Here is a 26,378-nt window from a genome sequence, read left to right as displayed (position 1 = left end):
CAAAGAAATCCAAGCTGGTAAAAAGAGTTCTTGCCATTTTTTGTTCCAATATAAAGAAGAAAAGTGTTCTTTGGTCAAAACAGAGCAGAAACATTATCAAACTTGCACCCTAAAAAAAATTCAAGCTTATGATGAAAACAAAAAAAAAATTGATTTGTGATTATAAAAACAACCCATAAGGAAAAAAAATCACAAAATTAATAATTGGTGTTTATCTATCTACAAAGATAATGAAAATCATTCATGATGTCATCATGCAATAGTAATCACTATAGTTTGAGGTACATTCTTATAAACTTTAGTGCACACACCTGGGCATGTTTTGTATACATGTTTTAGAAAATAAGGTCAACCAACTCTAACTTTGTGTTCTCTGAATTAAAAAAACAAAAGTCTATCCTTTGAAAAGAAGTGAACAATAACCTAACCTCTTATAATTAAGTACATGAGAAATGCAGTTTTACAAGTTGCTTGTTATACATCCCAGGTACTACTCTACTCCAAATACAGAGCACTCTTTTTCGTACCTACTAGGTCACTGAACGGTATAGAACCGTCATCTTTGCGTCATGGCATGCCTCCTCCCGTGTAAGCAGTGGGCATTCCTATTATAATTTAACCCACTAGTTAAGTTATATATTCTCAAACTTTCCTAATGTAAACAATGCTGCCACAAACAGTAAACAATCACCCCAGCTTTACTAGAGAGCAAACCACATACCTTTTAAAGATTATTTATATTTTTATTTTCAATTACATGCACGAGCTGTCAGGTCTGCTGGAACTGCAGTTATAGGTAGTTAGTTGCAAGCTACCCAACACAGGAGCTGAGAAGCAAATTCCGATTAAATGCTGAGCCATCTGTCCAATCCTGGACACACACATTAAACTTCACTCTGCACTACTCTGTTCCTGCCAGCTTACATTCTCAGGGGCAGTACGTAGAAGTACTTTTCCCAAACATGGCTCTTGTCTATCTATTCAGGCTTGGTTTGAAATTAAACACTCTTTCATTACTACTATTAAACGGGAAAGGCTTTTAGATCATTTAAAACTGAGAGATATTTGGCTCAGCTTCAGATGAACGTTTATGAGGAAAGGAAGCAATAAAAGGTAAAGGAAGAAAATGCCAGTTTCTGAATACTTAGAGATTTCCATCCAATTAGGACCGGTCTTTTATCACCCTACTTGTTCCTCCTCACACTGTAATTACTGTTTATTTACTGTGGGGGCAGAAGACAACTCTGGAGGTCAGTTCTCTCTGTTCACCATGTGGACTCCCCAGCTCCTTTAGAATGTCGAGGCACCCAGCTATCTGTTATGTTCGTTTCCTGTCGTCGTCTGTAGCGAGAGGCACAGCAGGGAGTGCATGGCAGTGAACATGCAGGCTTATGACAAAGCACCATCTTTCCCTGGCTCTGTCACTGTGCCATGATCTATCTACCGAGTGTGTGGCATGGAATGGAGCACACTGAGGTTCCAATGTTTTCCTTTCAAACAGTAGCTGTTTGCTCTAACTTCTGTGATATTGAATGTTCTTTATGAAAATCAGCATTTAGGCATGTTCATTACCATCAAAACCTTGGACTATTTCAACTAACACATCAAACATGGCAGTAAGGGAGAAAAACCCACGCAGAAAACGGTTCTACATTAGTATCCTACACCAGAGGAAAAGCTGGTTTTACATGTATTTCATGGTTGAGAGAGCAGATTCTTAAAGGTAACCATGCACAATGGAACCAGCAAAAGAATGTAACACCAACTATGAAAACCTAGGAATATGCCTTTCTTTCTAAGCCATTACTGAAATACTCTTTATGTCCACAGAAAGGTCACAGTTCAGGTTTAATATTATTTTCTTTAGACAGGGTCTCAGCTTTCTATTTATAAAATGCAATGTTACCCAAGTTCAGACCTATTCACGGAACCAGCTGACCAAGACATTATTGAACTCAGTTTTGTTCCAATAGTCTTAGGTCATGTTCAGATGGCCTGAGATTTTAGGTGCTGGACATCTGAACTGAACAGCAGTAAAAAATTAAAGTTATTGCTCTAAAATTGTACATGGAGAAACAGACCAAAAGCAAAAGTTAGTGAAAAGTCAAGTGTGGTGGCACATGCCATTAGTCCCAGCACTTGAGACAGCTGCTTTGAATTTGAGGTCAGCAAGGTCTCCATAGCAAGTTCCAGTTCAGTCAGGGCTACATAGAGGGACCCTGACTCAAAAGCCTGTTTGGAGGGTGAAGGTGCAGCCCAGCCTCTTACACTCATCTCCCTTGACACCTGAACTGTCTAAGAGTTTCTAGGTCAAACCATTCCCAAGCAGAAAGCTTCCTTCCCTAGCACAGAGACCCCAGAGAGGGTGGTCAGCAGAAAGGAGGGGGCAGGTATGTGCTCGGTCAGGAGGCACCCCCTGGGACTCTGTCTTCTCCAAGGCTGCCACACATTCTAGTGTATGTCTGTGTGTGACCACACTACCCAAGACAAAGCTAGAAAAGTGAAAGAGGCCCGCCCACGACTGCATCTCTTGTCTTTGCATCTCCTCCTCACTTCCCGCCCTGTACCTGGGTCATTTTGTCCACAGAGACAGGAATCCCGTCTATGGTGAGAGGTGGCAGCTCTGAATTAACCTCCTGTGGCGCAGGGGCGTGCTCTGCCAGAGCAGACTCCAAGTCTTCCAGGATCATGCTCTTGTACTTTCGCACCTGCAGGGAATTAGGAGCAGAAATAAACAAGATGCTCAACAGCCAGGGAGGGCTGGTGCTAAGCAACAAGAAAGTGGTTGGGCTGGTGTCCCTTAGCCACCACAGAGCCCCAAGAACAAACACTCCTCCAAGTAGAAGGTGAAAATACCCATTGGCCCCAAAGACACCACTGAACAGAATCAAATAAAAAGATGATGAAATTTTAGGTTAACAAAATAGGAAGGAGCCAGTAAAAAAGTTCTATAGAACTTAAAAGTCATGTTTTCTCAATCCACAGAGATCCATCACTTGTTCCAGGTACAATGTAAATAATATTCATTACTCTGCATTTCCCAGGCCAGTTGTACAGGTCACATCAAATATGACAGTTCACTGTCAAAATCGTTTTCCAGATCTGAGAACTTACGTCTCTAAACTCTAATGCATTTGAAACTGCTGCTATTGTTTGAGAATGCCAGGTACCACATGGACAGGAGATCTAAGTGCTTAAGAGGCTGGACTGAAAAGAATCAGACAAAGCAAGAGATGGATAATACATCTCAGTGCCAAAAGTACCATTACTAGTAAGGCCTGAGGCTAAGGAGCCCCACTGGTCAACCTCTCCTCCCTTCAGGTACTCCCCAGAGACAGTGGTGAACTCCAAAGCCATGTGCCTCACTGCGTGTCAGTGCAGTTCTGAATCAGTGTTGTTCCCTGACTCTATTCTTCACCAGTGTAGTGAACAGTTATCTCAAGACAGCAGATCCTCCTGCAGAGACAGTGCAGAGAGCAAGAAGAGGAGGCATGCTGGCTAACGGTGGTGCACACCTTTAATCCCAGCACTTGGGAGGCAGAGGCAGGTGAGTTTGAGGCCAGCCTGGTCTACAGAACGAGTTCCAGACAGCTAGGGCTACACAGAGAAACCAAGAAACCCTGCCTCAAAAAACAAAACAAAAACCAAAACACACACACATACACACCAAAAAAATTATAACCCAACTAATTCAGCTTTATAGTAAAACAAAAAAGTTTCAAATGCATCATCAGTATGTTTATTATGGCATATGCACTGGCAATATATAGGCTTCTAATCCAAAAGGGGATTGGGGCATGGAATAAAGTCTGACTCTTCCAAGTCTGGACTTTTTAAATTTAGTGTATCAAGTTGAATTTATGCGTGCAGGCCCATAGGAGGAATGAAAATGGTATAAAAACACCTTTGATTGTGCTGGCAATACCTGGCATTCGAAGATGAGAAAATACTGGGTTATTATTATTATTACATTAGTCAGTATCAAATAGTTTCAGTCTTTTGGGTGGGAGAGGTTGAGATAGGATTTCTCTGTGTAGCCCTGGCTATCCTCGAACTCCCTCTGTAGTCCAGGCTGGCCTTGAACTCACAGGGATCCACTTGCCTTTGCCTCCCAAGTGCTAGGATTAAAGACATGCACCATCACTGCCTGCTAATTTCAGCCAATTTTATGGATCAGGAAAAGCCATATTCTGGTATTTTGCTAAACTTAACAATGCTGTATAATTCCTTGACAATGCTCATTTAAAAATGCCAATGGAGTATGTTTTAGAGTAATTTGCAACAAAACAATTCCAGGTGAACACAGCACTCCCATCTAAGCTTGCTTGGTAAAGTAGATTTCTGAGAATCATAAAGTCGGTATTTCAATTCCATCTGATCGCTCAATTCTGATATGTATCCCCACCCCTACTTACAAACCTCATCTTCCAGTCCTCTAAAATCTTAGTGCACCTAAAACTGCGGTCCAGCCTCCTCACTAGTTTTTGCTTCTAGCAAGTTCTTTTCTGCTTCTTATCCAAATATTGCCTATTTTTCAAAATCCAACTCAATTTCCACGTATGTTCTGAAAGAACTTCTCAAGTGTTCCTGTCTTTACCTTCCTGCTTTAAATTTCTGGTCTCAAATAATTATGTGTCATTTATAGTATTGTTCCCAGAATACAGTGTGCACAATGACTACATGATCTGCTGAGCAGTCTTTTTTAACACGTATCATGAAATATTTCATGTATTCAGATACACAGGAAGGTACATTATCACATATTCTCATGAATACCAGGGGTGGAAGGTTAGGTTTAGGGTGTTTACACAAATCATTACAATTTTGTACAGATTTACTGTTGAAAATTTAGAAACTGGCCGTTAGTCAGGTTGCAAATAAACAACCTTGAAGAATACACCGTGATTCTTCTGTATTTCTGAAGAACTCTGGACAGGAGTAGTCTTTGGAAAGTTCTATAAAGATCTTTTTAAAACTGCAAGTACCTGGGGTGTGACTGAGAGCTGCACACGCACGGAGCAGGCCTCACACTGGACTCTGGATGACCAGGAGCCTGCTCCAGCTCCCCCACCGACTCGTTTGTTTTACAGCAAGATTTTGTATTCATTTTCTCCTGCCTCTCTATATGCACGGGCTCTGGCACTGTGTGTGAAGGTCAGAGGACAGCGTAGAAACGGATTTCCCCCTCCACCATGTGGATTCCAGGTACTGAACTCAAGTCATTGGGCTTGTCAGCAAGAGCCTTTATCCACAGAGCTGTATCAGTAGCACAGATATCTGGTGTCAAGACTTGAAAATTAAAGCACTTATATGTGAGTGTGAGTCCACACACAGGTCAGGACTCAGCAGTCTCAGTCTCTAATCTCCCTGCAGGAGCAGTGGGATCACAGATGCAGGCTACCACACCCAGCTTGAATTCTGAGGATTCAAATAAGGCCCCCAGGCTTGCATGCTAAAGTGATTCACCAAAGGAGCAATCTCCCCAGCTATACTTTTAAAACATTTTTCTACATTTTATAAGTGAAACCACTTTCTAAAACCTACATAACCAAATGAAGGACACAGTCCACTTATCTATCAGGAAGAGGAAGGAAATAAAGGTAGGCAACTGGTGATCATTCCAGAGCTACCTCGGCCCTTTCTGATTGAGTGGCTTGTCCTCAGTGGGCTCAGCTAAATGCTCTAGGCGCCTGGCTCTGACTAAAGAGTTCTACCTTCAGAAGCCCTGGAGTTCTTGGGAAGTTTTTACTATGTTATTCAAGAAAATATTTTAGGCTATTTCTAAAAAGCTCAAGAAAGTCCATGGTCCACACAGAGCCAGCTGCCCTCAGAGCACAGTCCCAGCAATTCAGCCGCATCACCACCGCCTAGCCCAGCGCTCTCACACCACTCCCCTTTAGGAGTTTATGTCGGCAGACAGATTCACGTCTGTTCCTAGGCAAGAAGGAACTCTTGTCCTCATTGTACACACAGGACATCGAGGGAAAATGCAAGTGGAAAATATTTCCTTCCTTCCTTGCTTAAATTAGGGGGTGTGGAAAGATGGCTCAGTGGTTAAGAATGCTGGCTGTTCTTCCAGATGACCTGTGTTCAACCTCCAGCACCCACATCACATGGCTTACAACTATCTGTAACTCTAGTGCCAGGGGACCTCATGCCTTCATTGGGCCTCCAAGAGCACACATGCACGAGGCATGCACTTACAAGCCACACACACACAAAACAAAAACAACAAAACGCAAGAGTAAAATTATGTAGACCAAGCTGGCCTTGAACCCACAAAGATCTATCTGCCTCTCCTGTTGGGAATAAAGGCATGCGTCACCATGCCCAACTAAACCAACGTTTTTGAAAAAAGCAAAAGATATTTTTAAAAGATATACCCAAATATGTGATTAATAATACGATTCCAGTTTAACTCATAAAATCATTATCCTGGAATCATCTAGTGTTTTGTTTCAGATATGAATAAAAACTTTCACATTTTTTTAAAAAAGTGGTATCTAATTTAGCTCAAGATGGCCTTGAACTCAATTTGTAGCCAAGAACGAATGACCTTGAATACCTGACCCTCTTGTTTCCACACCTCCTGGATGTGAGACTACTTGTACCAGGGCAGCGGGTAAAGTGCTTAGGATGGAATCCAAGACCTCACGCTTATTAGGCAAGGGCTCTCCCAACTGGGCTACCTCCTCAGTCCTGTACTGGTTTCATAACAAATCAAATACTGTCCTTTTGTTCACTGCTCCTGGTGAGGTACAATACCTTGAGTTAGCAATGAGAAACAGCAATGAACATTTTTTTAAAAAAATCATCATTCTATGTGCACAAGGCATAAAACAGCTCTGGTCAAGTCAAGCATCACACTAGGTTCAAGGTTCTACCATCTGCTCTGTTCTTGATTGACAAATGAATGCAAGGTATCTTTCCAACTATCGCCAAGGTGCTGATCTTTTTGGTTTCAACCTGCACAAAGTTGTGGGAAATATTATTTTATTTATATTTGTTTAACTCTGGGAAGCTGTGGTACTTTGCCTGTCTTGAACAACTGACGGTCTGAGTGGCCAATAGTGAGGCAGGAGAAAGGACAGACGGGGTTGGCAGGCAGAAAGAATATATAGAAGAAAACTGGAAAGGGACTCTGAGTAGTGGCCCAAGGAGGATATCAGGGGCCAGCTACCCAGCAATCCACAGAGTAAGAGTTACGGTAGTAAGAAAACGGGAGGCCGGGCAGTGGTGACGAACGCCTTTAATCCCAGCACTCCGGAGGCAGAGATAGGCGAATCTTTGTGAGTTCGAGACCAGTCTGGTCTACAAGAGCTAGTTCCAGGACAGGCTCCAAAGCTACAGAGAAACCCTGTCTCGAAAAACCAACAAAGAAAGAAAAAAGCAAAGAGACAAGAAACAAGGCAAGCTAAGGCCGGATGTTTATAAATAAGAATAAGATTCCGGGTGTGATTCATTTGGGCGCTGGATGGTGGGCTCCCAAATCAGTCCAAAGAGCACAATATCATATTACTACATAAAGTAGTTTGAAAACCAGTCGCCACTTTCCATCCCTAGAGAGGTGGAAGAAAATATTGAGCACTGAACTGGAAAGAGGAATAAAAAGAGAAAAATCTACACCAAGCAAAGGGCTTCTGGGAACACAGCTGAGATCTGACTTACCACGTTCTCCAGAGGTGCTGCTCCAAACACCTTAAAGACGGGGTTGGGTTTGGAGGGTGAGATACAGAGAACGATAGCTTGCTGTCCCACGCGAGTAGTATATTCATCTAACGTGGCTCTCAGCTTCCTGAAGAGAATACAAATAAAAGGTTACAGGATGATAGAGAATACCGTGATGGAACAGACTAAACTTGCTATGATTTGAGACAATTCTGATCAAATATGTTATGAAATTTGAGAAAGGCAAGGATAGTGAAGTACAGAATTCTGTCAGAGAAACTGTACATACTCTCTTAACCTACCACATACGGATGTACTGGGTTTATGCCTCAGGACACAGACATAACAACTTTTATTGCAGTAAGTTACATCTTTTTTCTTTTCTTTTCTTTTTTTAAGACAGGATTTCTCTATAGCTTTGGTGCCTATCTTGGAACTCCCTCTGCAGAACAGGTTGGTCTCAAACTCACAGAGATCTGCCTGCCTCTGCTGGGATTAAAGGCCTGCACCACCACCACCTGGCCCATCTTTTTTTCTTGAGGCAAGGTCTCCACATAGCTCTGGTTATCCTAGAACTCAATATGCAGACCAGGCTGGCCTGCCTCTGCCTACCAAGTACCCCAATCAAAGGTATAACCAATACACCCAGCTAAGCTTCAACACCAATTTATTTACCATTTTAAGTATGACTGCTGAGATGTCACTCACAGACTTATTTTGTTATCTCTATAATTAATAAAGGTGGTCCAAATGACAATTTTTTATTGATACAGTCATTATCTATTTCACACTGATATATTTTATCCAAAGAAACTCCTGATCCTCTGCCTCCATCCTCCAGGTCAGGTTTGTAGGTGGGCACCACAATGCCTAGCCACAGCTTTATATTTTATTATGACATAGACACACTGTCCTAGTTAGCTTTACTGTCAACGTGACACAGCCTAGAGTCACCTAGAAGGGAGTCTCATTGAGTTCAGACTGGCTTATGGGCAAGTCTGTTAACTGAGGACCCAGTTCTTATGGCAGCACTATTCCCTGGACAGGTGGTCCTGGACTGCGTTAAAAAGCACTTAAAGCCGGGCAGTGGTGGTCCACGCCTTTAATCCCAGCACTCCAGGCAGAGGCAGAGGCAGAGGCAGAGGCAGAGGCAGGAGGATCTTTGTGAGTTCGAGGCCAGCCTGGTCTACAAGAGCTAGTTCCAGGACAGGCTCCAAAGCTACAGAGAAACCCTGTCTCGAAAAAACAACAAAAAAAAAAAAAAAAAAAGAAAAAAAGAAAGAAAGAAAAAGAAAAAAAGAAAGCACTTAAAGTACAAGTGGTGTGGTGGTGCACACTTTTAATCCCAGCACAAGGGAAACCAAGGCAGGCATCCTCGTGAATTCAAGGCCAAACTGGTCTACATGGTGGCTTCCCACATAGCAAAGAATAATAAAAATAAAAACAAATACCAACAATACAAAACAAAGCCTATAAAGCCTGTAAGGGAGCAAGCTGGCAGTATTTCTGGTTTCTACTACAAGTTCCTGCTCTGACTTCCCTCACTGATGAACTGTGACCCTCCATTGTTTGTCATCAGAGTACTTACCACCGCTACAGAAAAGAAACTAGAACACAAACCCACAGTGCTTTCCACATGAGGATGAAATGAAAATCCCTGCAGTTACCCACTATTTGTGGGGTCTGCTCCAAAGCAGATACCACTGGATACCTACCTGTAAGTTGAGATAGAATCAAACCCTTTGCATATTGTGTTTTTATCCTGTACATACAGACCAATGATAAAGTTTAATTTATAAGCTAAGAACAGTAAAAGATGAATAATAACTAATCATAGAAACAGCTGTAACAGAAGCTAAAGAGATGGCTCAGTGGTTAACAGTACTTACTGCTTTTTCAGAGGACCTGAGTTTGAATCCTAGTACACCTGTTAGGTACCTCACAACTATGTGTAACTTCAGCTTCAGGGAACTCAATGCCTCTGGCCTCCTAAAGCACACATAAACCGATGCAGGCACACAGACCCCTCTTCTGATCTCTGTGGGTACCAGCCACTTATACTGGGCAAACATACACACAGGCAAACACTCTTACACATAAAATAACTAAACTAAAATCTTAAAAAATATTCAAATTATAACAATGTTTAGTAAAATTATTTAAAACTTATTATTTATTTTAGAACCTTCCATTTAATATTTCTGGACTACAGTTGACCATCTGAGATAACTACAGTCACAGAAACAATCCCTGACACAGTGAGAATTCAGGGTAGGAGCAAAAAATGAACAGAATACCACACTTCTCCACTATCTCTTACAGGGATTATCCAGTGACTCAGGATCCTACATTTCACAATACCAAACAGAAACTCAGGCATCATTTCTACTTAAATGAATGATTGATAGTCACTGCCTCCAGTTCTTTCTCTACTTTCTCTTGAGGTAAGAACTTGGAGTGTAGCTAGCTCAAAGATCATGACCTGCCTACCTCAGTCTCTTGAGTGCAAGGATTATAGGTGTGTGCTAACCATGCCTTGAATCCGTGGCAATCCTCCAACCTCAGCCCTCGGACCTGTAAGCTTGAACAGCCACAGAGGCTGGCCAGCCTCTTGATGGGCTGGGCTTTCCTTTATTCTTCTAATCACTCCTCCCATACTTTCCCTGGCAGCTTTTAAAAAATAACTGCCTTGACAGGGTGTGGTAGTGCAGGGATTTAATACCCGAAGGCAGAGGCAGGTGGATCTCTGAGTTTAAGGACAGCCTTGGTCTACAGAGTGAGTTTCAGGATAGCCAGAGCTACTTAGTGAGACCCTGTCTCCAAAAACAAACAATAAAATAATTACATTGGCTCTTAATACTCCCTCTGCCTGCAATGCTCTTCCTAGGACTTAAACATAGTCACTCTGTTAGTTCCTCCCAGCTCTGTGCAAAGGTTGCCTCATCCAAAGGATTTCCCAGAGCATTCTCAGAATAGAGAAACAACTATGTTCTTTGACTTCCTGATACACTTGCTCTTTTCTCCCCACAGCACTCTCTCTGATTTAATACAGTGTATGTTTGTTTTCTTTCTCCCTCATATAAATTCTTTAAGGGGCTTTGTTGCTCAGTGTTACTCTCTACCTGGCACGCAGCAGACACACAAACTTCCTCTGGATGGATTAATGTGACATTAGACATCTTCTTTCCTTCCTTATTTTGAGACAGGTCTCACTATGTAGCTCTGCCTGACCTGAAACTTACTATGTAGACCAGGCTGGCCTCGAACTCACAGAAATCCAACTGCCTTTATCTCCCAAACGCTGGGATTAAAGGCATATGCCACCATAGCTAGCCAATGTTATACATCCATTATGTCATATTTTCTAGATTTTCATCCATTTAATTTAATGGGAATGATTCTAAGTCTAACGAGGAACCTAGTAAAAAATGTTCTTGTCCTGCCATCCACACAGGAAGACTGTGAGGAACAGCAAGATGAGGTAGCACAACCCTCACCGAAGCAAACGTGTCTGCTGTCTCTTCCGGATAGACGGATTAGACTCAAACACATGAGGACGTTTCCGTTTCTTCCCGGTTGCCACAGCAGCAGCAGCAGCCATTCCCACAGGACCTGAAATAATAAGTATGTGCTGAGATTAGACAGCAGCCTGCAAGGGCACAAGACAGAAAACAACACACTCGGTGAAAACAGAATGTTTCTGTATTATCAATGTTCTTCAATATATTGTCTCACGAACCATTTAAATTTACAATAAGTCTTTTAAGAAGCAAAATGGTTTATACCTTCCTGCCACACACCATCTTGAATTTTATACAATGCTGTTGCTTTATTTTGCCAGCATGCCCACACTATTAGGACAGTGTTCTCAAAGGCACCAGGAAATACTGCAGCATTGAGAGAAAGGCCTATCTACACTGAAACTGCATCTCTAGCTCCCTCCGACTGCTCCAAGACTCTGTCAAGTTATGGAACTGGGAGAGTTGCGAGTGAACAGGCACACTCCCACCTACACAGGCCATCTGAAAGAATACTAACTAAGCTGGAAAATGGGCCAGGGAATGAAGACAGCAGCCATAAGGTCCAGATGATCAAAGGATCCTGGCCAAGGAGACAACACTTCTTTACTCCAACAAGAGAATGTTAATAAAGGCTGGGCTAGCTGCCCTGCACCTGCTGCACAAAGGCCTTGGGGTGAGGGTGAGGGTGCGGGATAAACCAAGGGCAATTCTAAGGAACCACTATTGCAGTCTAGACACCTAGGAGTTTCAACATATCAAAGACAAAATTTCACCTTTATCCTTTCTTGTCCGCCCTATAAAAGATGAAAATTCAACTGCTAACAATTAAATTTGCATGTGTATTCTAAATGGGCGAACTGCAGTAAGCCTTTCTGTAAATCTAGACAGGCTTCTGTCTGCAGGCTACTCAGTACTAGCATAGTCTTGATGAAATGGCACTCTCTAAACAACCCCAGAGCAAGCCAAATGACCGCTCACTTTCTATTATAAACATATGGTAGGGAATTTTCTTTCTTTTTCCGGGTCTTACTATGTAACCCAGACTAGTCTGGAACCCCAAGTGACCCTCCTCAGCTCCCTAAGTGCTGGAATTGCAGGCATTCCATTACCACTGTACCCAGCTAACTGTAAGGGGGAAATTGTGCCCACCCCCCATTTTATTGTAAAACCATGGCAATACTTTAATAGATCTATCATTGAATAAAACTGTGTGCAAAACAGTATTATTAACTACACTCACAATGTATAGATTTCTAGAGTTTGTCATCTTACATACTGAAATCATCCCTCCCTCTCATCCTTTCAGATTTTAGAGACAATTTCCTGTAGGACAGGTGACCTTAGAGTCCTTGCAGACTGAGGATGACCTTGAACTCCTGCTCTCCTGGCCTGGTTCCCGCTCTCTTCCCACCTAGTCTGCCTTCAGGCCCGCCTTCTCTCCCTCCTTCCTCACTTCCTTTCCCCTGACTCCTGCTCTGGTGCAGGCTAGTCAAGCGTTCTGGCTCTACTACTTGTGGCTTTAACACTGAGCTCCATCTCCAGCCCAGAAACATCTCCCAAAGAGCAACTTCTCACACCTCCTTTCTCTCAGCCCTGGCAACCATTCTATTGTATTGTTTTTATGAATTTGCCTATTTCAATCCCTCACATAAGTGGAATTATACAATTCTGTCCTTCTGTGAGTTACCTACTTCTGTTAGCTAGTACTTCTTTAAGGTTGACCTATGTTGTCACGTATGGCGAGATTTCCCATTGTGAAGGCTGAGGGTATGACTAGATGTGTTTATCTCCTCGGGCCTTTCATCCACAGAAAGACATCTAGGTCGTCTTCCCATACTGGCCACTGTGTATAGCGATCAATATCTCTTTGGGATCCAGTTCATTTGCTTACTTACAACTGCCATATGAGCCAGAGGCCTACTTCTATCTTTTAACTTCGTGGAGGAAACTCCAAATTTCTTCTATAGGGGCTTTATTTTTATTATCATGTGATGTACAAAGGACCCAACTGTTCCACAGTCTTGCCAATATATTATAGTTATCTCTTGTAACTTTGGTTAACAGCTACCCTCTTAGGCATGTGGTATCATCTCATTGTGTTTTCTATGACACTGAACACCTTTTCATGAGAAATTTCTCTTCAAATCCTTTGACCACTTTAAAATATTAGGTTGGTTTTCTCACTGTATTGCTATTTTATCATAAAAAAAATTTTTTTTTTTTTTTGGTTTTTCAAGACAGGGTTTCTCTGTGGCTTTGGAGCTTGTCCTGGAACTAGCTCTGTAGACCAGGCTGGTCTCGAACTCACAGAGATCCACCTGCCTCTGCCTCTCGAGTGCTGGGATTAAAGGCGTGCGCCACCATCGCCCGGCTATTATAAAAAATGTTAATGTATTAAGAAAGCTTAAAGAATTTTTAACATTTTACCATACATATCTATTCTCTATGTAAATCCATGTTTTTTTTGCATTTCAAAGTAAATTGCAAATGTCAATATTAATATCCTTAAAGTCAGGCAGTGGTGACACATATCTTTAATCCCACCATTTAGGAGGCAGAAGTAGGCAGATCTTTGTGAGTTCCAGGACAGCCAGGGCTACACAGAGAACCCCTATCTCAAAAAAAAACAAAATTACATCAAGCTAAACCAAATAAACAACAAGCAAAATTACACACACACACACACACACACACACACACACACACACACACACACCATAAATACTTCAGCAGGTTTGTCATTAGCTAGATTCACCAACATCTGTTTGGAACTCTTTTTTTTAAAATTAATTAATTATTGTTTGTTTGTTTGTTTGTTTTGAAAAAGGGCTTCTCTGTGTAGCCCTAGCAGTCCCAGAACTAGCTCTGCTGACCAGGCTGGACTTGAACTCAGAGATCCAGCTGCCTCTGCTTCCTGAATGCTGAAATTAAAGATGTGTGCCCCCACGGTCTGCTCTTATTCTGAGGTGTGCGAGAACGAGCAGTGTGGGTGTGCACTCTGCTAAGAGTAGACAAAACAATTTAGAAGATACTAAACAGGTACTGATTCTATCACATATTACTATAAAGCTTGAGTTATTAAAGTGAGGGACAACTCCTGGATAGACAAGCGCACATAACTGAACGGCAAAGACTCTATGTCAGAAGACAAGGGTGAAAAGGGTAGGCTATCAAAGACAAGGAGAATTAAATTTTAACTATGTAATTCCAGGTCTGAGACAAATATCTACAAATGGTGAAACATCTGATAATAAATCCAACAGACACATTATCAATATAACCAAATCTCATAAAAATACTAAATGTCATTATGAAACTCATCAACTTGTACAATGGATATATATGTTAATACTTAAAAAAAGAAAGAGCCCAGCGGGCAGTAGTAGTGCAGATCTTTAATCCCAGCATTTGGGAGGCAGAAACAGGCAGGTCGAGGCCAGTCTGGTCTAGGACAGCCAGAAGGCTCAGTGGGTAGGGTGGGTAGAGGTGCTCATCTCTGGAGCCCATGTAAAGGTAGAAGGAAAGCACCAGTTCCGGTTTGTTCTCTGAACTCCGTGTATGTCATGGCGGTCACGTTTTCACCAACTCCTGCACCTCTGGCCTACACACACATACACAGTATCTCTCTCTCTTAAAAGGAGTGCTAGGGATTTGGCTCAGCAAGTGAAGTCACGTGCCCTACAAGCATGATGTGGGTTTGGCTCCCTGGAGCCCATGTAGAAGCCACTACACATATGCAACAATGAACTTTTTGTGTGTTTATACAATTTTGAGAAAGGATCTCATCATGTAGTCCTGGATGGCTTGGAACTCACTATGTAGATCAGGCTGACCTGGAACTCAGAGATCTGCCTGCCTCTGCCTTTCACCATTCCTAGCTTTAAAAAGTTTTTAAAAAAATTTTATAGAAAATTAATGTTAAACATAAAATGCTAAACAGAAACAAAAGTTCAAAGTAGTATCATGAATATAAAATTTATTTTATTTTTTTATGAATATAAAATTTAAAGCAGGCAAAACAATGCCAACTATTATTTAATGATACATGCACATATAGCAAAAGTGTAAAGTCAAGAGAATAAAGATGAAATGCAGGACAGCTGTGACCTTGGCAGAAGGAAGGAGAACAAGGTTGAGAGGAGGCACACTAGCAGGACAGGATTCTGCACACCTCTAACCCCAATATTTAGAAGCTGAGGCAAGGGGACCATCCCGGGTTATGGCAAAACACTGTCTCAAACAAATGGGTTGGGAGGGCGCCAGAAGTTTCAACTGCATCCATAATGCTTACTCCTAAATAAGCTATCCGGGCATGGTGGCGCACGCCTTTAATCCTAGTATCTGGGGGAAACAGAGAGGCAGCTCTCTGAATTCCAGGACACCAGGGCTACAAAGAAACTCTGTCTGGAAAAAACAAAACCAAACAACATCAACAACAAAACAAAACAAAACACCAATCTGAGGACCCAGTAAGAGGGCTGAGTGGGTAAAGATGATTACTGCCAAGTTCAACAAACAGAATTCCATCTTTAGGACTCAGATAGAAGGAGATTTGATTCCAACAGTTCTCTACACATGCACTGTGGCATGCATAACACACACCGACATAGTCTTTTAAAAGCCAGAAGTGAGCTGGGTGGTGGTGGTGTATGCCTTTAATCCCAGCACTTGGAAGGCAGAGATGGGCAGATCTCTGTGTGTTTGAGGCCAGCCTGGTATACAGAGAGTACAGCTAGGACTGCCACACAGAGAAACCCTATCTCAAAAAGCCAAAAAAGCCCGAAGTGAACACGTTAAAACTGTAGCAATGCCTGACAAAGGTGGGCAACAGCATGTTTGCTTTTACCATGATTCTTTCCTATATTCCAGTGTCGGGTTATTGTCCAAGATTTGAGATTTTATATTCTACAGACAATTATCAAACTCTATTCTTTTTTTTTAAATATTTATTTATTTATTTATTATGTATACAATATTCTGTCTGTGTGTATGCCTGAAGGCCAGAAGAGGGCACCAGACCTCATTTCAGATGGTTGTGAGCCACCATGTGGTTGCTGGGAATTGAACTCAGGACCTTTGGAAGAGCAGGCAATGCTCTTAACCGCTGAGCCATCTCTCCAGCCCCCTCAAACTCTATTCTTAAGGTAGCAATTATATCTACAGATCATGTGACTCTTTCTGCTTCTATCCATACCAACTGCCTTAGAGAAAACCAATTTTTTTTGTTTTGTTTTGTTTTGTTTTTTCGAGACAGGGTTTGTTTCTCTGTGGTTTTGGAGCCTGTCCTGGAACTAGCTCTTGTAGATCAGGCTGGTCTCGAACTCACAGAGATCCGCCTGCCTCTGCCTCCGAGTGCTGGGATTAAAGGCTTGCGCTACCACTGCCCGGCAATAATTCAATTTTGATTAAAATGAAGTTCCCTGGGGGTGGGTGAGAGAGATGGCTCAGCAGTTAAGAGCACTTATTACTCTTCCAGAGGGTCTACCATTGTCTCCAGTACCTCATGGCGGCTCACAACCATCTCTAACCCTAGGTCCAGAGGCTCCAACAGCATCTTCTAACTTTTGTAGGCTCCAGGCACATATGGTACACATACATACATGCGGCAAAACATGCATAAATCTAAAAAAACAGAATATGAAGTCCTCTGAAACTGATACTGGAAACTGTGCATGTATATGTCCAATCACAGTGTACACATGTGTGTTCCTCATATGTGGAAGAGTAGCAACTGGACTAGGCTACCTGGCCAGCAGGCCCCAGGGGCCTTTCTGTACTGGGATTATAAATGCAGGCCACCACACCAGCTTCTTAACTGGGTCCTGGAGGTCAAACTCAGCTTCTCGTGCTTGCATGGCAAGCACTTTGCTGACGGAGCCATCTCCCTAGACCCTTCTTAACTTTTTTTTTATTTCCTGAAAAGCAACATGATCAAGAGCTCTTGTTCTGGGTTGAAGAGAATCAGAAACAGTTTCTGACAGGCAACATGACACAAATGGCCATTCGACTTTTCTGAGTTGCCTTTTAGATATGATGATGCTACAGTCCAGCCCTCAAAGAATTCTCTAGTGTGCGACAAGTTAGGATCGATCATAAACCTGGGCAGTTAATAAGGCACTCTGTCACCTCTGCAAATTCTCCTTTGCTTACTGTGATTACAGGTGTGTGTGCCTCTACACCCCGCTGCTTGTGCAAACTCCACACTGCAGAAGCCCCGCATGGTTTGACTCATGCCAGCCCTCTTGATTAGTTTCTCTTCCTGCCCACAATGGCCTCCTTCCCATTTTTCATCTGAAACTTCCTCGGTCTGAAGTGCCCTCTTCTTGGCACTTCCCTACACCAATAACCTGCCGCTAGTGGTCTGACAGTATCTTCAGAAGTAAGGTCTCAGTCAAAGAATCTATACCTTGTAGTCTATATAATCACAATTCCTTAGTAGCTACTCATTAGAAATTTGAAGGGCCTCTGCTTACACACTAGACAGATGAAAAACTTTAGTCCTTTCCTGTTCTTTTGTTTTGTGTGTTGTTTGTTTTTAAAACAAGGTCTCATTGTGATTATCTAGGTTGGTCTTGAACACCTGAGCTCAAGTGTTCCTCCTGCCTCAACCTCCTGAGTAGTAAGGACTCCAGACACAGGCAATTATACCTAGTCACTTCTAATCTTTTCTTTAGTCATGCTGGAAGCTGAACGCAGGGTGTCACACACGCTAGGCGAGTGCTCAAGCCCTGAACCAGTCTCTGCCACCCTTGCATCATTCCCACACTATGACAGTGCAGGATGGCACAGCAAAGCCTTTTATCAAAAGCATCTGCCCTCACAGGAACCAAGTTGGGCTCGGTTCATTGTATTAGGATGCCCTCTTCTGGGAAGTCTAAACATTTCACAAAATATATGTTATAAACACTTAAACCCAGTGCCTTGCACATGCTAGCTAGGCAAGTGTTCTACCACTGAGCTGTACCCTAGCCCCTTTTTAAGTTCACCTTTTGCTGGGTGGGGGTGGCACATACCTTTAATCCCAGCACTCAGGAGGCAAAGGCAGGTGGATCTCTGTGAGTGTGAGACCAGCCTGGTCTACAGGACAGGTTCTAAAGCTACAGAGAAGCCCCGCCTCAGGGGAAAAAAATTCACCTTTCCAGAAATAACACAGTGCATAATAAATTATAGTATGAGATTATTATACTTTTCTTCCTCACTTTAATTAAATACAGCTATATTGGCCATTCCTGGTAATTGGTTCCCTGTCCTGCTTTTCCTAAAGAAAACCCACGTATGATTGATATGAGTGTCTTCACCGTAATACACACACTGTACACAGAACTATACAAGACACAGCTAGTTTTAAATCACTTGGTATTCTGGAAAACTTCAATCCACAAGCTGGACGGTGACAAGGTCACTAGTGGTCTTGGTCCTATCTAGCAGAATCAAACAGAAACCATGTCCAGCACAGTATTTTAGACCTCAAATTATTTTTTAAAATGATTTCAAAATGTCGCGTGGTGGAGGCATACACCTTTAATCCCAGCTATCGGGAGACAGAGGCAGGCGAATCCCTGTGAGTTCAAGCCCAGCATAGTCTACAGTGAGAGTTCCAGAACAGGTGCCATAGCTACAGAGAAATCCTGTCTCAACCCCCCCCCCCACCATTTCAAAACACATCACATAACATTCATTCACATATAAGTAGCATATGAAGCAAGGAGCCAGCATAAACAAGACCTATCACTAAGAACAGCCAGCAACAGATCCCTTAGAAAGAATTCCCACATGAACTGTAAAATCAGATTATTGTGGAAACCTAAACACAATAGTAATAAATTTTCACACAAACTGGAAACTCAAGTACATGTCTGAGTTTCATTAGAAAGTCTAGGACTGAGATACACTGCTCAAGATAGGACTTTTGTCTAGTACGCAAAAGCTTGGGGTTTATCCCCAGCCCAAAGGGACAATACTAGAAAGGCAATACTAGAAAATTTTTTTCTTAACCTTAAGAATATTAAAATCTAAATATGCCAGTCCTTGCATTTAATGTGAATAAATACTTCAGCTAAAAACCCAGAAGACTGTCAGATGGATGAGAATAGACAACCAACGCTACCACACTAGTAAGAAGTGACCCCAGAACTCAACTCTCCCGGAACAGGCTAAAGTTGGAGATGCAGGTTTAAAATGTATGGTGAAGGGCTTGGGATGTAGCTCAGTGGTAGAGTACTTGCCTAGTATATGCGAGGCCCTGGGTTTGATCCCCAGCACTGAAAAAAAAAAAATGATGAAAAGAAATGTGAGCGTGCTTGAATCCCAGGCCCTTCAGACAGGCATGGCCACAAGTCGGGAAAGAGGAGCTTCCAGGGCAAACATTACCTGCGGCGGCCAGGTGTGCAGTTACCTCATCCGCTGCCGTGGAGTTGAGGATATCCGAGTCATCATAAGAAGTGTCCTCAGGGGAGGACGGAGAGTCTTCATCAGCACTGAGCATGCTGTGCTCGGTGTATGTGGCTACATGGACCTGCTGGACTTGCTGAGCCACTGCATGGGCTTCTATGGTAGCCATGTGTTCAGTTTGGGTCACTCCGTGGTCCTCCATGAAGATCTACTGCTAGAAAAGAAGAGGAGGAGGAGGAGGAAGAAGAGGAGGCGATTCAGTGTACAATGTAACAGAATGCTTAAACTAAGTCTTTTTAGGAGCAGAAACTCTTTTACAAACCTCTAATTTTATTCCTTCCTTGACCACAGCAAGGTGTGGGAAATTCAAATGGCATAAAATAGCAGAATACTATTGCTGTGTGACAATGCTCTAGACCCTGTGAAGATTTGTCACTCATAGTGGTTTAATAAAATGCTGAATGGCCAATAGCCAGATAGGAAGTATAGGTAGAGCGACCAGACTAAGAGAATTCTGGGAAGAGGAAAGTCTGCAGTCTCCAGCCAGACACAGAAGAAGCAAGATGAGAATGTCTCATTGAATAAGGACAGAAACTTCCGTCTACAAATGGCACCCAAACATTTGGCAAGAATTTCCACATAGAGCCTGAGAAAGGATTTGAGACAGACAAAAGAACAAAGTCAAGCCGCTTCTCGGTAGCAGCACTGCCTCAGGTGGGCTGCTTGCTAGAGGTGAGCAGAGGCACAGTTCCTTTAAGACAGGTTTCCTGACTCAGCGTTAGCAGCAAAAACCATGTAGCTCTTTTAAGAGGCCCTGCCACCAAACACTTAAATGCCATCCATGAGAGCTGGTGGCATGCTTCTTGGTGGTAGCATGGGCCTAGAAACTGCACAGAGCTGTGGTTTAAAAAAAATAAAAATAAAAATGGCTCCCCACCAGCACCTCCGCCATGAGCTTCCCAGGAAGCCAAGGTGGAGCAGATCCAGCCCTGAAAGCAGCTTTAATCCTAGTAATGTTGCTTAGCAGACTAAAGACTCATGCGGTCAGAAAAGATAGAGATACACAGTAAAGACAGATTCAGAGGGAAAAAAAGAGAAGAAAACCTCTAAACAGTTACAGTGTGCTTAAAAAATATACGTAGGCTTGGGAGAGAAAAGAAAAGGATAAAGAACGTCCTTTTAAAAAAAGGGAAGAAATATAAACCAGGTGTTTGTTTGGTAGCACACACCTTTAATCCCAGCACTGGGGGAGTCAGAGAGAGGCAGGTGGGTCTTTGTAAGTTTGAGGTCAGCCTGGTCTACAGAGTGAGTTCTAGTACAGGCTAAAAAACTACAGAGAAACCCTGTCTCAAAAAACAAAAACAAAAATTAAAAATAAAAGAAATAGTAAAAAAATATTAAAAAGCCACATAATGATGGAAAATACACACAGAGTCTGGATACTGTGTTATTATTTGTCTTAGCTGAGATGGATCCAGCCTCAAAGAATATTCCAGTCAGGATTTGACCACAATCCTAAATTTTCTTTGGTTCGCCATAAGATTATCAGCATCCCCAATCAGCAGGAAACAGTCTAGAAAACTACGTCCACATTCCCAAAAAATGGATTATGGACGTTTGTCTTAGTTTAGAGTGTTGGTTACAAGTTATTATGGACAATGGTCAGGAAAAAAGCTAAACAAAGGAGATTAGATTCAGAGTTCTTGTGAAAAGAAAAAAGGGGGAGGGTACTGTGGGATAATGTCCTTGTACCCTGTAAAAATTTGACACTTGTATTGGTTTAATAAAATGCTGATTGGCCAGGCAGTAAGTATAAACAGAGTGACCAGACTCAGAGAATTCTGGGAAGAGGAAAGGCTCAGTCTGCAGTCTCCAGCCAGACACAGAAGAAGCAAGATGAGAATGTCTCACTGAGTAAGGACAGAAACTACATACTATATGAAATCATTTTGACAGAAATTCACTATTATATAGAAACATACATACATGAGTCAAGTCACAAAACATTAAAAGTCTTTGATATGTGTCTAACAATAAAAACATTTAATAGCCAGTAACCAGCATTTGCTATTGTGATATAAAAATACTTAATAAGCAAAACAGAATTATCTTTGTATTTCAAAGACAAATGGGAACAGCCTCCCCCATACAATAATTCAATTTTGTTGTATAATTACAAAACTGTGTTCCTTGTAAGCCCTGAAATGGTACAGTGCCTTATGGTAAAAGCTGACTCTCCTATCAGTCTCTCTCCTCCCTTTCTCCACAAGCACATAATTCGTTCAAAAAAAATGAAGCAAACGTGTACAGATTTAAAACAGGTTTACAATGACATAACGTTTTTCTCATTTTAATATGCCTAGCCATTTTGACATATTGAAACACACAAACCTATCCTGCTCGTTTAAAATAGCTACAGAATACTTTATTCTATAGCTATGCTGATGAAGCAAGATTGCTTTCAAAGTTTTGCTGATATAAACATTAGTGCAGTGAACATGCTTATATATGAAATTCTATGTACTGGTTTCTAAAATGTTTTTTAATTAGAACTATTATGTAATTGGGTAACCCAATTTTTGGTACTTACCCAGAAAAACTGAAAGCAGGGTCTCACAGAGCTATGTGCACACCCATGTTCATAGGAGCATCATTCACAACAGCCGAAAGATGGGAGCTACCCAAGTATCCATCAGTGGGTGGATGGGAAACAAAGCGTGGTACACTCAAATCACATAGCATTCCACCTTAAAAAGGAAAAAAAAATGCAAATTAGGAATAAAGGGAATTTCTGGACTTGATAAAAAACATCTAAGAATGTCTATGCCCATTATACTTAAAGAGAGGAAAAACCGGAAGCTTTCCCATAAAAATCAGAAGACAAGGATGTCTCCTCTCACTACATCTTTTCAACATTATGACAAGAAAGACAGAAAAGATAAAAGAAATAAGGAAAAAAATAAAAGAGGGAAGGGAAGGGGAGAGAGAGGAAGGAGCAAAGAGGAAGAAAAGGCAGGACGGGATCTCTGGGAAGGAAAAACTACTATCTCTGCATGGCAGGACCATCTATCTATGTGAGGTCATCAACCACAGACTCCTGGACTAACAGTGAGTGGGTTCTGAGATAAGGGTGGACACAGAAACCAATGTTTTTTTACACATCGACAATGAACAAGAAGAACTCGGAAGTACACATAATTTCATTTCTACAAATGCCCCCTAAAAGTGAAATATCAAGGTATAAATACAACAAAATATGTATAGGAGCTACACAAAGGCAGAGGGAGGGAACTAAAAATGTTACTACTTAGTTTCAGGTTTAGCACTATCCAGTTTCAGCTGCCTGCTGGGGGTCAGGGAACATATCCCCTGCAATAAACAGGAGACATTGCAAATTCTTTTCAAATTTTTATTTTTATTTCAAATAGACATATAAAACTGTATATATTTATCATGCACAGCATGATATTTGAAAGTACATACACATTGCAGAATGGTAAAATCTAGTCAACTAAAATATGCATTACCTCATACAGTATCATTTTGGAAATGAAAGCATTTAACTTCAGTCATAAACTCTAGTCACCATGTTATACAATAAATCTCCTGAACTTACTTCCATCCTTTAAAAAATCTGTATGAGGAAAATTACACAACTCTCGTGAAGAAACCAAAGGACTGAATACATAAAGAGCTACTGCATGCCCATTGATAGAAAGATATAATACAGCTAGGCTTGGTGGTGCACGCCTTTAATCCCAGTGCTTGGGAGGCAGAGGCAGGCCTCTCTCTGTGAGTTCGAGGTCAGCCTGGTCTACATAGCTATTTCTAGAACAGTAAGGACTACAGTGAGAGATTCTATCTCAAAAACAAACAAAAACAAAAAAAACAAAAACAAAAAAACCTGGTCTCTAAATTCAACATTTTTTTTTTTTTTGAGACATGGTCTCACTCTGGAGCCCTGATTTACTATGTAGACCAGGCTGGCCTCCAATTCATACTTTATCCAGATAAAAACTTTTATTCAGGGTTGAAAAAATGGCTCAGTGGTTAAGGGCACTAGAGACTCTTCCAGAGGATTCAGTTTCAGCTTCAGGTACCCACAACTAGTTACAGGCTAATTGTCTGTAGTTATTAGTTACAGGGGATCTGAATCCCTCTTGTGGCCTCTGAAGATACTACACAACACACAGGCAGACAACCCCCCAACACACACACACACAATTAAAAAACAAATAAAACTGGGTGGTGGTGGCGCCTTTAATCCCAGCACTTGGGAGGCAGAGGCAGGCGGATCTCTGTGAATTCGAGGCTAGCCTACTCTACAAGAGCTAGTTCCAGGACAAGCTCCAAAAGCTTCAGAGAAACCCTGTCTTAAAAAAACAAAACAAAACAAACAAACAACAAATCTTTTGCTCTTTGAACATATTAAGTATTGAGTAGCTATTTCTTCTGGATCAAAACTTTCCCTCCTGAAGGAGCAGGGATACTCCTAGGCTAACCAAAATGCAGCAGCTTAAGTTCAGGAAACTTACAAGAGTCAAGGAGGCTCAGAAAGTTATAGGACCCACAAGCCCCCCCTCTGAGGTCAACTGAGTAGTCACAATTGCTGAGGAAGAGGGATTTCTTCAATGGAACCACTGCAAGGTGAGCTAGGGCTTCCAGAGGTGCAGCTTCCATGACCCATCATCCACACCGCGTGGGCTTCAGTGCTGCAGTGACCTTCTAGGTGCCTGTTGTGTGCAAATCCTCACCCAGACTCCTGCAGTGACCCCAAGAAACTCACTGGTTCACCAAGCTAGACTTGCTTGGGTAGAATCATGTCTCTGGTTTGTTGCTGTTGCCCTACCTGAAGTCAATAGACATTTGTTTACATCTCCCCACAAAAGGTCACATAATAGTAACACACTGTCAAGAAACTAAGTCCCAAACAGGGAAAAGCATTTACCAAAAGATAAAGGGTTGTTATTCAAAATTTTAAAAATAACTAAAACTCAACATTAAGAATATAACTAACTCATTTTTAAAATGGACAAAACGCTGCCTCACCAGGAGGGTACGGTGAACAAGCATATATAAAAGTGTTGACTAATACACTACTATATACCTATTGCATGGGTAAAACTCCGCAACAGCTCCCTCGTTCTCTTCACTGCCAGACCTCTGCAATCATGGTTGCATGCATGCTGCCAGGAAGAGATTGTCCCAGTCGGCTCTGCCCTACAGCCTTAGCGTCCCCACCCGGCTGAAGCTGACATCTGAAGGAACAGATTGACAAACTGGCCAAGAAAGGCCTGACTTCCTCCTAAATAGACATGATCCTGAGGGACTCACATGGAGTGGCATAGGTCCGTTTTGTGACTGATAATAAGATCTTGAGAAACTTAAAAGTCCAAAGGCCTTGCCCCTGATCTCCCTAAGGATCGCTAGCATTTGATTAAGAAAGTGGTCACTGTCTGAAAGCATCCTGAGAGGAACAGGAAGGATAAAGATGTTAAATTCAGCCAGACTGAAATAGAGAGAAGAATTTGCTAGTTGCCTCATTACTCTAAGACTAAGCGGGTCCTCCCACCCAATTGGAAATGAGTTGTCCACAGTCTGCTCTAGAGGCACAAATTCTCTGTGTGCACGAGCAATAAAATCACTTTTAAAAAAAGAAAAAGGAAAAAAACCCTCCACAAAGCAACAGTGAACTGCCAATGCTACAGGGACTCTCACTCATTGCTGGTAGGCACTTTTAAAGACAGTCTAGCAGTTTATCCCAAAACTGAGCAAACACACTCCTCCCATATGACCCCATAATTAACTCCTTGGTATTTAGTCAAAGGAGCTGACAACCTACATCTACACAGCAATTCACACACAATGTTTACCCCAGCTTTGTCTGCAGCAGCTAGAATTTGAATACCACCAGATGTCCTTCAGTAAGTGACTGGATACAAAAGTTTAGTTCATCTGGACAATGAAATATTGTTCAGCACTAGAAAGAAATGGGCCATTGAGCTAGGCATGGTGGCACACATCTATAATCTTGGCACTCAGGAGACAGAGATAGAAGTGTCACAAGACAGGCCAACCTGGTCTACATATCAAATTCCAGATGAGCCAGAGCTATACAGAAGAAACCTGTCAAGAGGCAGTGGTGGGGGTGAGTTCCCAAGATATGAAAAAAAAACCCTTACACAGATATCACTAGGCGAAAGTCAGTCTAAAAGGTTATACACTGTATGAGTACAACTATAGGACCTTCTAGAAAAGGCAAGATTATGTAGTCAGTAAAAGGAGTACTGGGGGTAGGGGTAGCGGGGGGGGGGGGGATAAACAGGCAGAGCAGAGTTGATTTTCACTAAACTGATGCATGTCACTATGCATCTGTTCAAATTCATAGAACGAACCATAAGATAATATAGACTCTGGGTGATAACGACATGTCAACACATATTCATGAGTACTGCCATCCTATAGGATGCTGACAGAGGGGGTAGGCAATGTATTAAGCATAGGAGACATGTAGGAAACCTCTGAACCATCTACTGTATTTTGTTGTACTCTATTTGAAACTATATTGTTTTGGTTTATTGAAACATGAACACACACTACACTATGTGAAACATGAAGATTCTTTACTCAGTCAAACAAGCTCCCCACAAAGACAAATACTGTATGTCTCCATTGGGCTTTATTTATGCTTATATGCGCATGGTGGGGAAGGGTGATACAGCCTGCTGTAGAGGTCACGTCTGTCCTACTACCCTGAGTTCTGGAAATTTTTTTAAAAATATTTATTTATTTATTTAG

At 41.9% G+C, this 26,378-nt stretch overlaps 1 protein-coding gene and 1 pseudogene across 9 annotated transcripts in view; one reads left to right on the top strand and one right to left on the bottom strand.

Moving 5' to 3' along the window:
• Nrf1 (nuclear respiratory factor 1) overlaps window positions 1-26,378 on the bottom strand; it is a 101,040-nt gene that overhangs the window by 39,431 nt on the left and 35,231 nt on the right. For 4 of the 9 annotated variants that reach the window (XM_075953852.1, XM_075953847.1, XM_075953855.1 and 1 more), the window contains exons 2-7: window positions 22,171-22,327; window positions 19,560-19,794; window positions 19,415-19,450; window positions 11,166-11,280; window positions 7,669-7,795; window positions 2,568-2,708 (exon numbers count right to left, since the gene is read on the bottom strand). In XM_075953852.1, coding sequence (XP_075809967.1) covers window positions 2,568-2,708; window positions 7,669-7,795; window positions 11,166-11,280; window positions 19,415-19,450; window positions 19,560-19,782 — 642 coding nt within the window. In that variant the 5' untranslated portion in view covers window positions 19,783-19,794; window positions 22,171-22,327. The remainder of the gene's footprint in view (window positions 1-2,567; window positions 2,709-7,668; window positions 7,796-11,165; window positions 11,281-19,414; window positions 19,451-19,559; window positions 19,795-22,170; window positions 22,328-26,378) is intronic. The other 5 variants (XM_075953856.1, XM_075953853.1, XM_075953851.1 and 2 more) reach the window with 3 other exon arrangements.
• On the top strand, window positions 24,760-25,166 carry LOC142838313 (small ribosomal subunit protein uS15-like; annotated as a pseudogene).

This window comes from Microtus pennsylvanicus, chromosome 19, assembly GCF_037038515.1.
Source record: "Microtus pennsylvanicus isolate mMicPen1 chromosome 19, mMicPen1.hap1, whole genome shotgun sequence".
NCBI classification, from domain to species: Eukaryota; Metazoa; Chordata; class Mammalia; order Rodentia; family Cricetidae; genus Microtus; species Microtus pennsylvanicus.
Note: the sequence above shows the minus strand (reverse complement) of the source record. Positions and strands in the feature narration are given on the sequence as shown.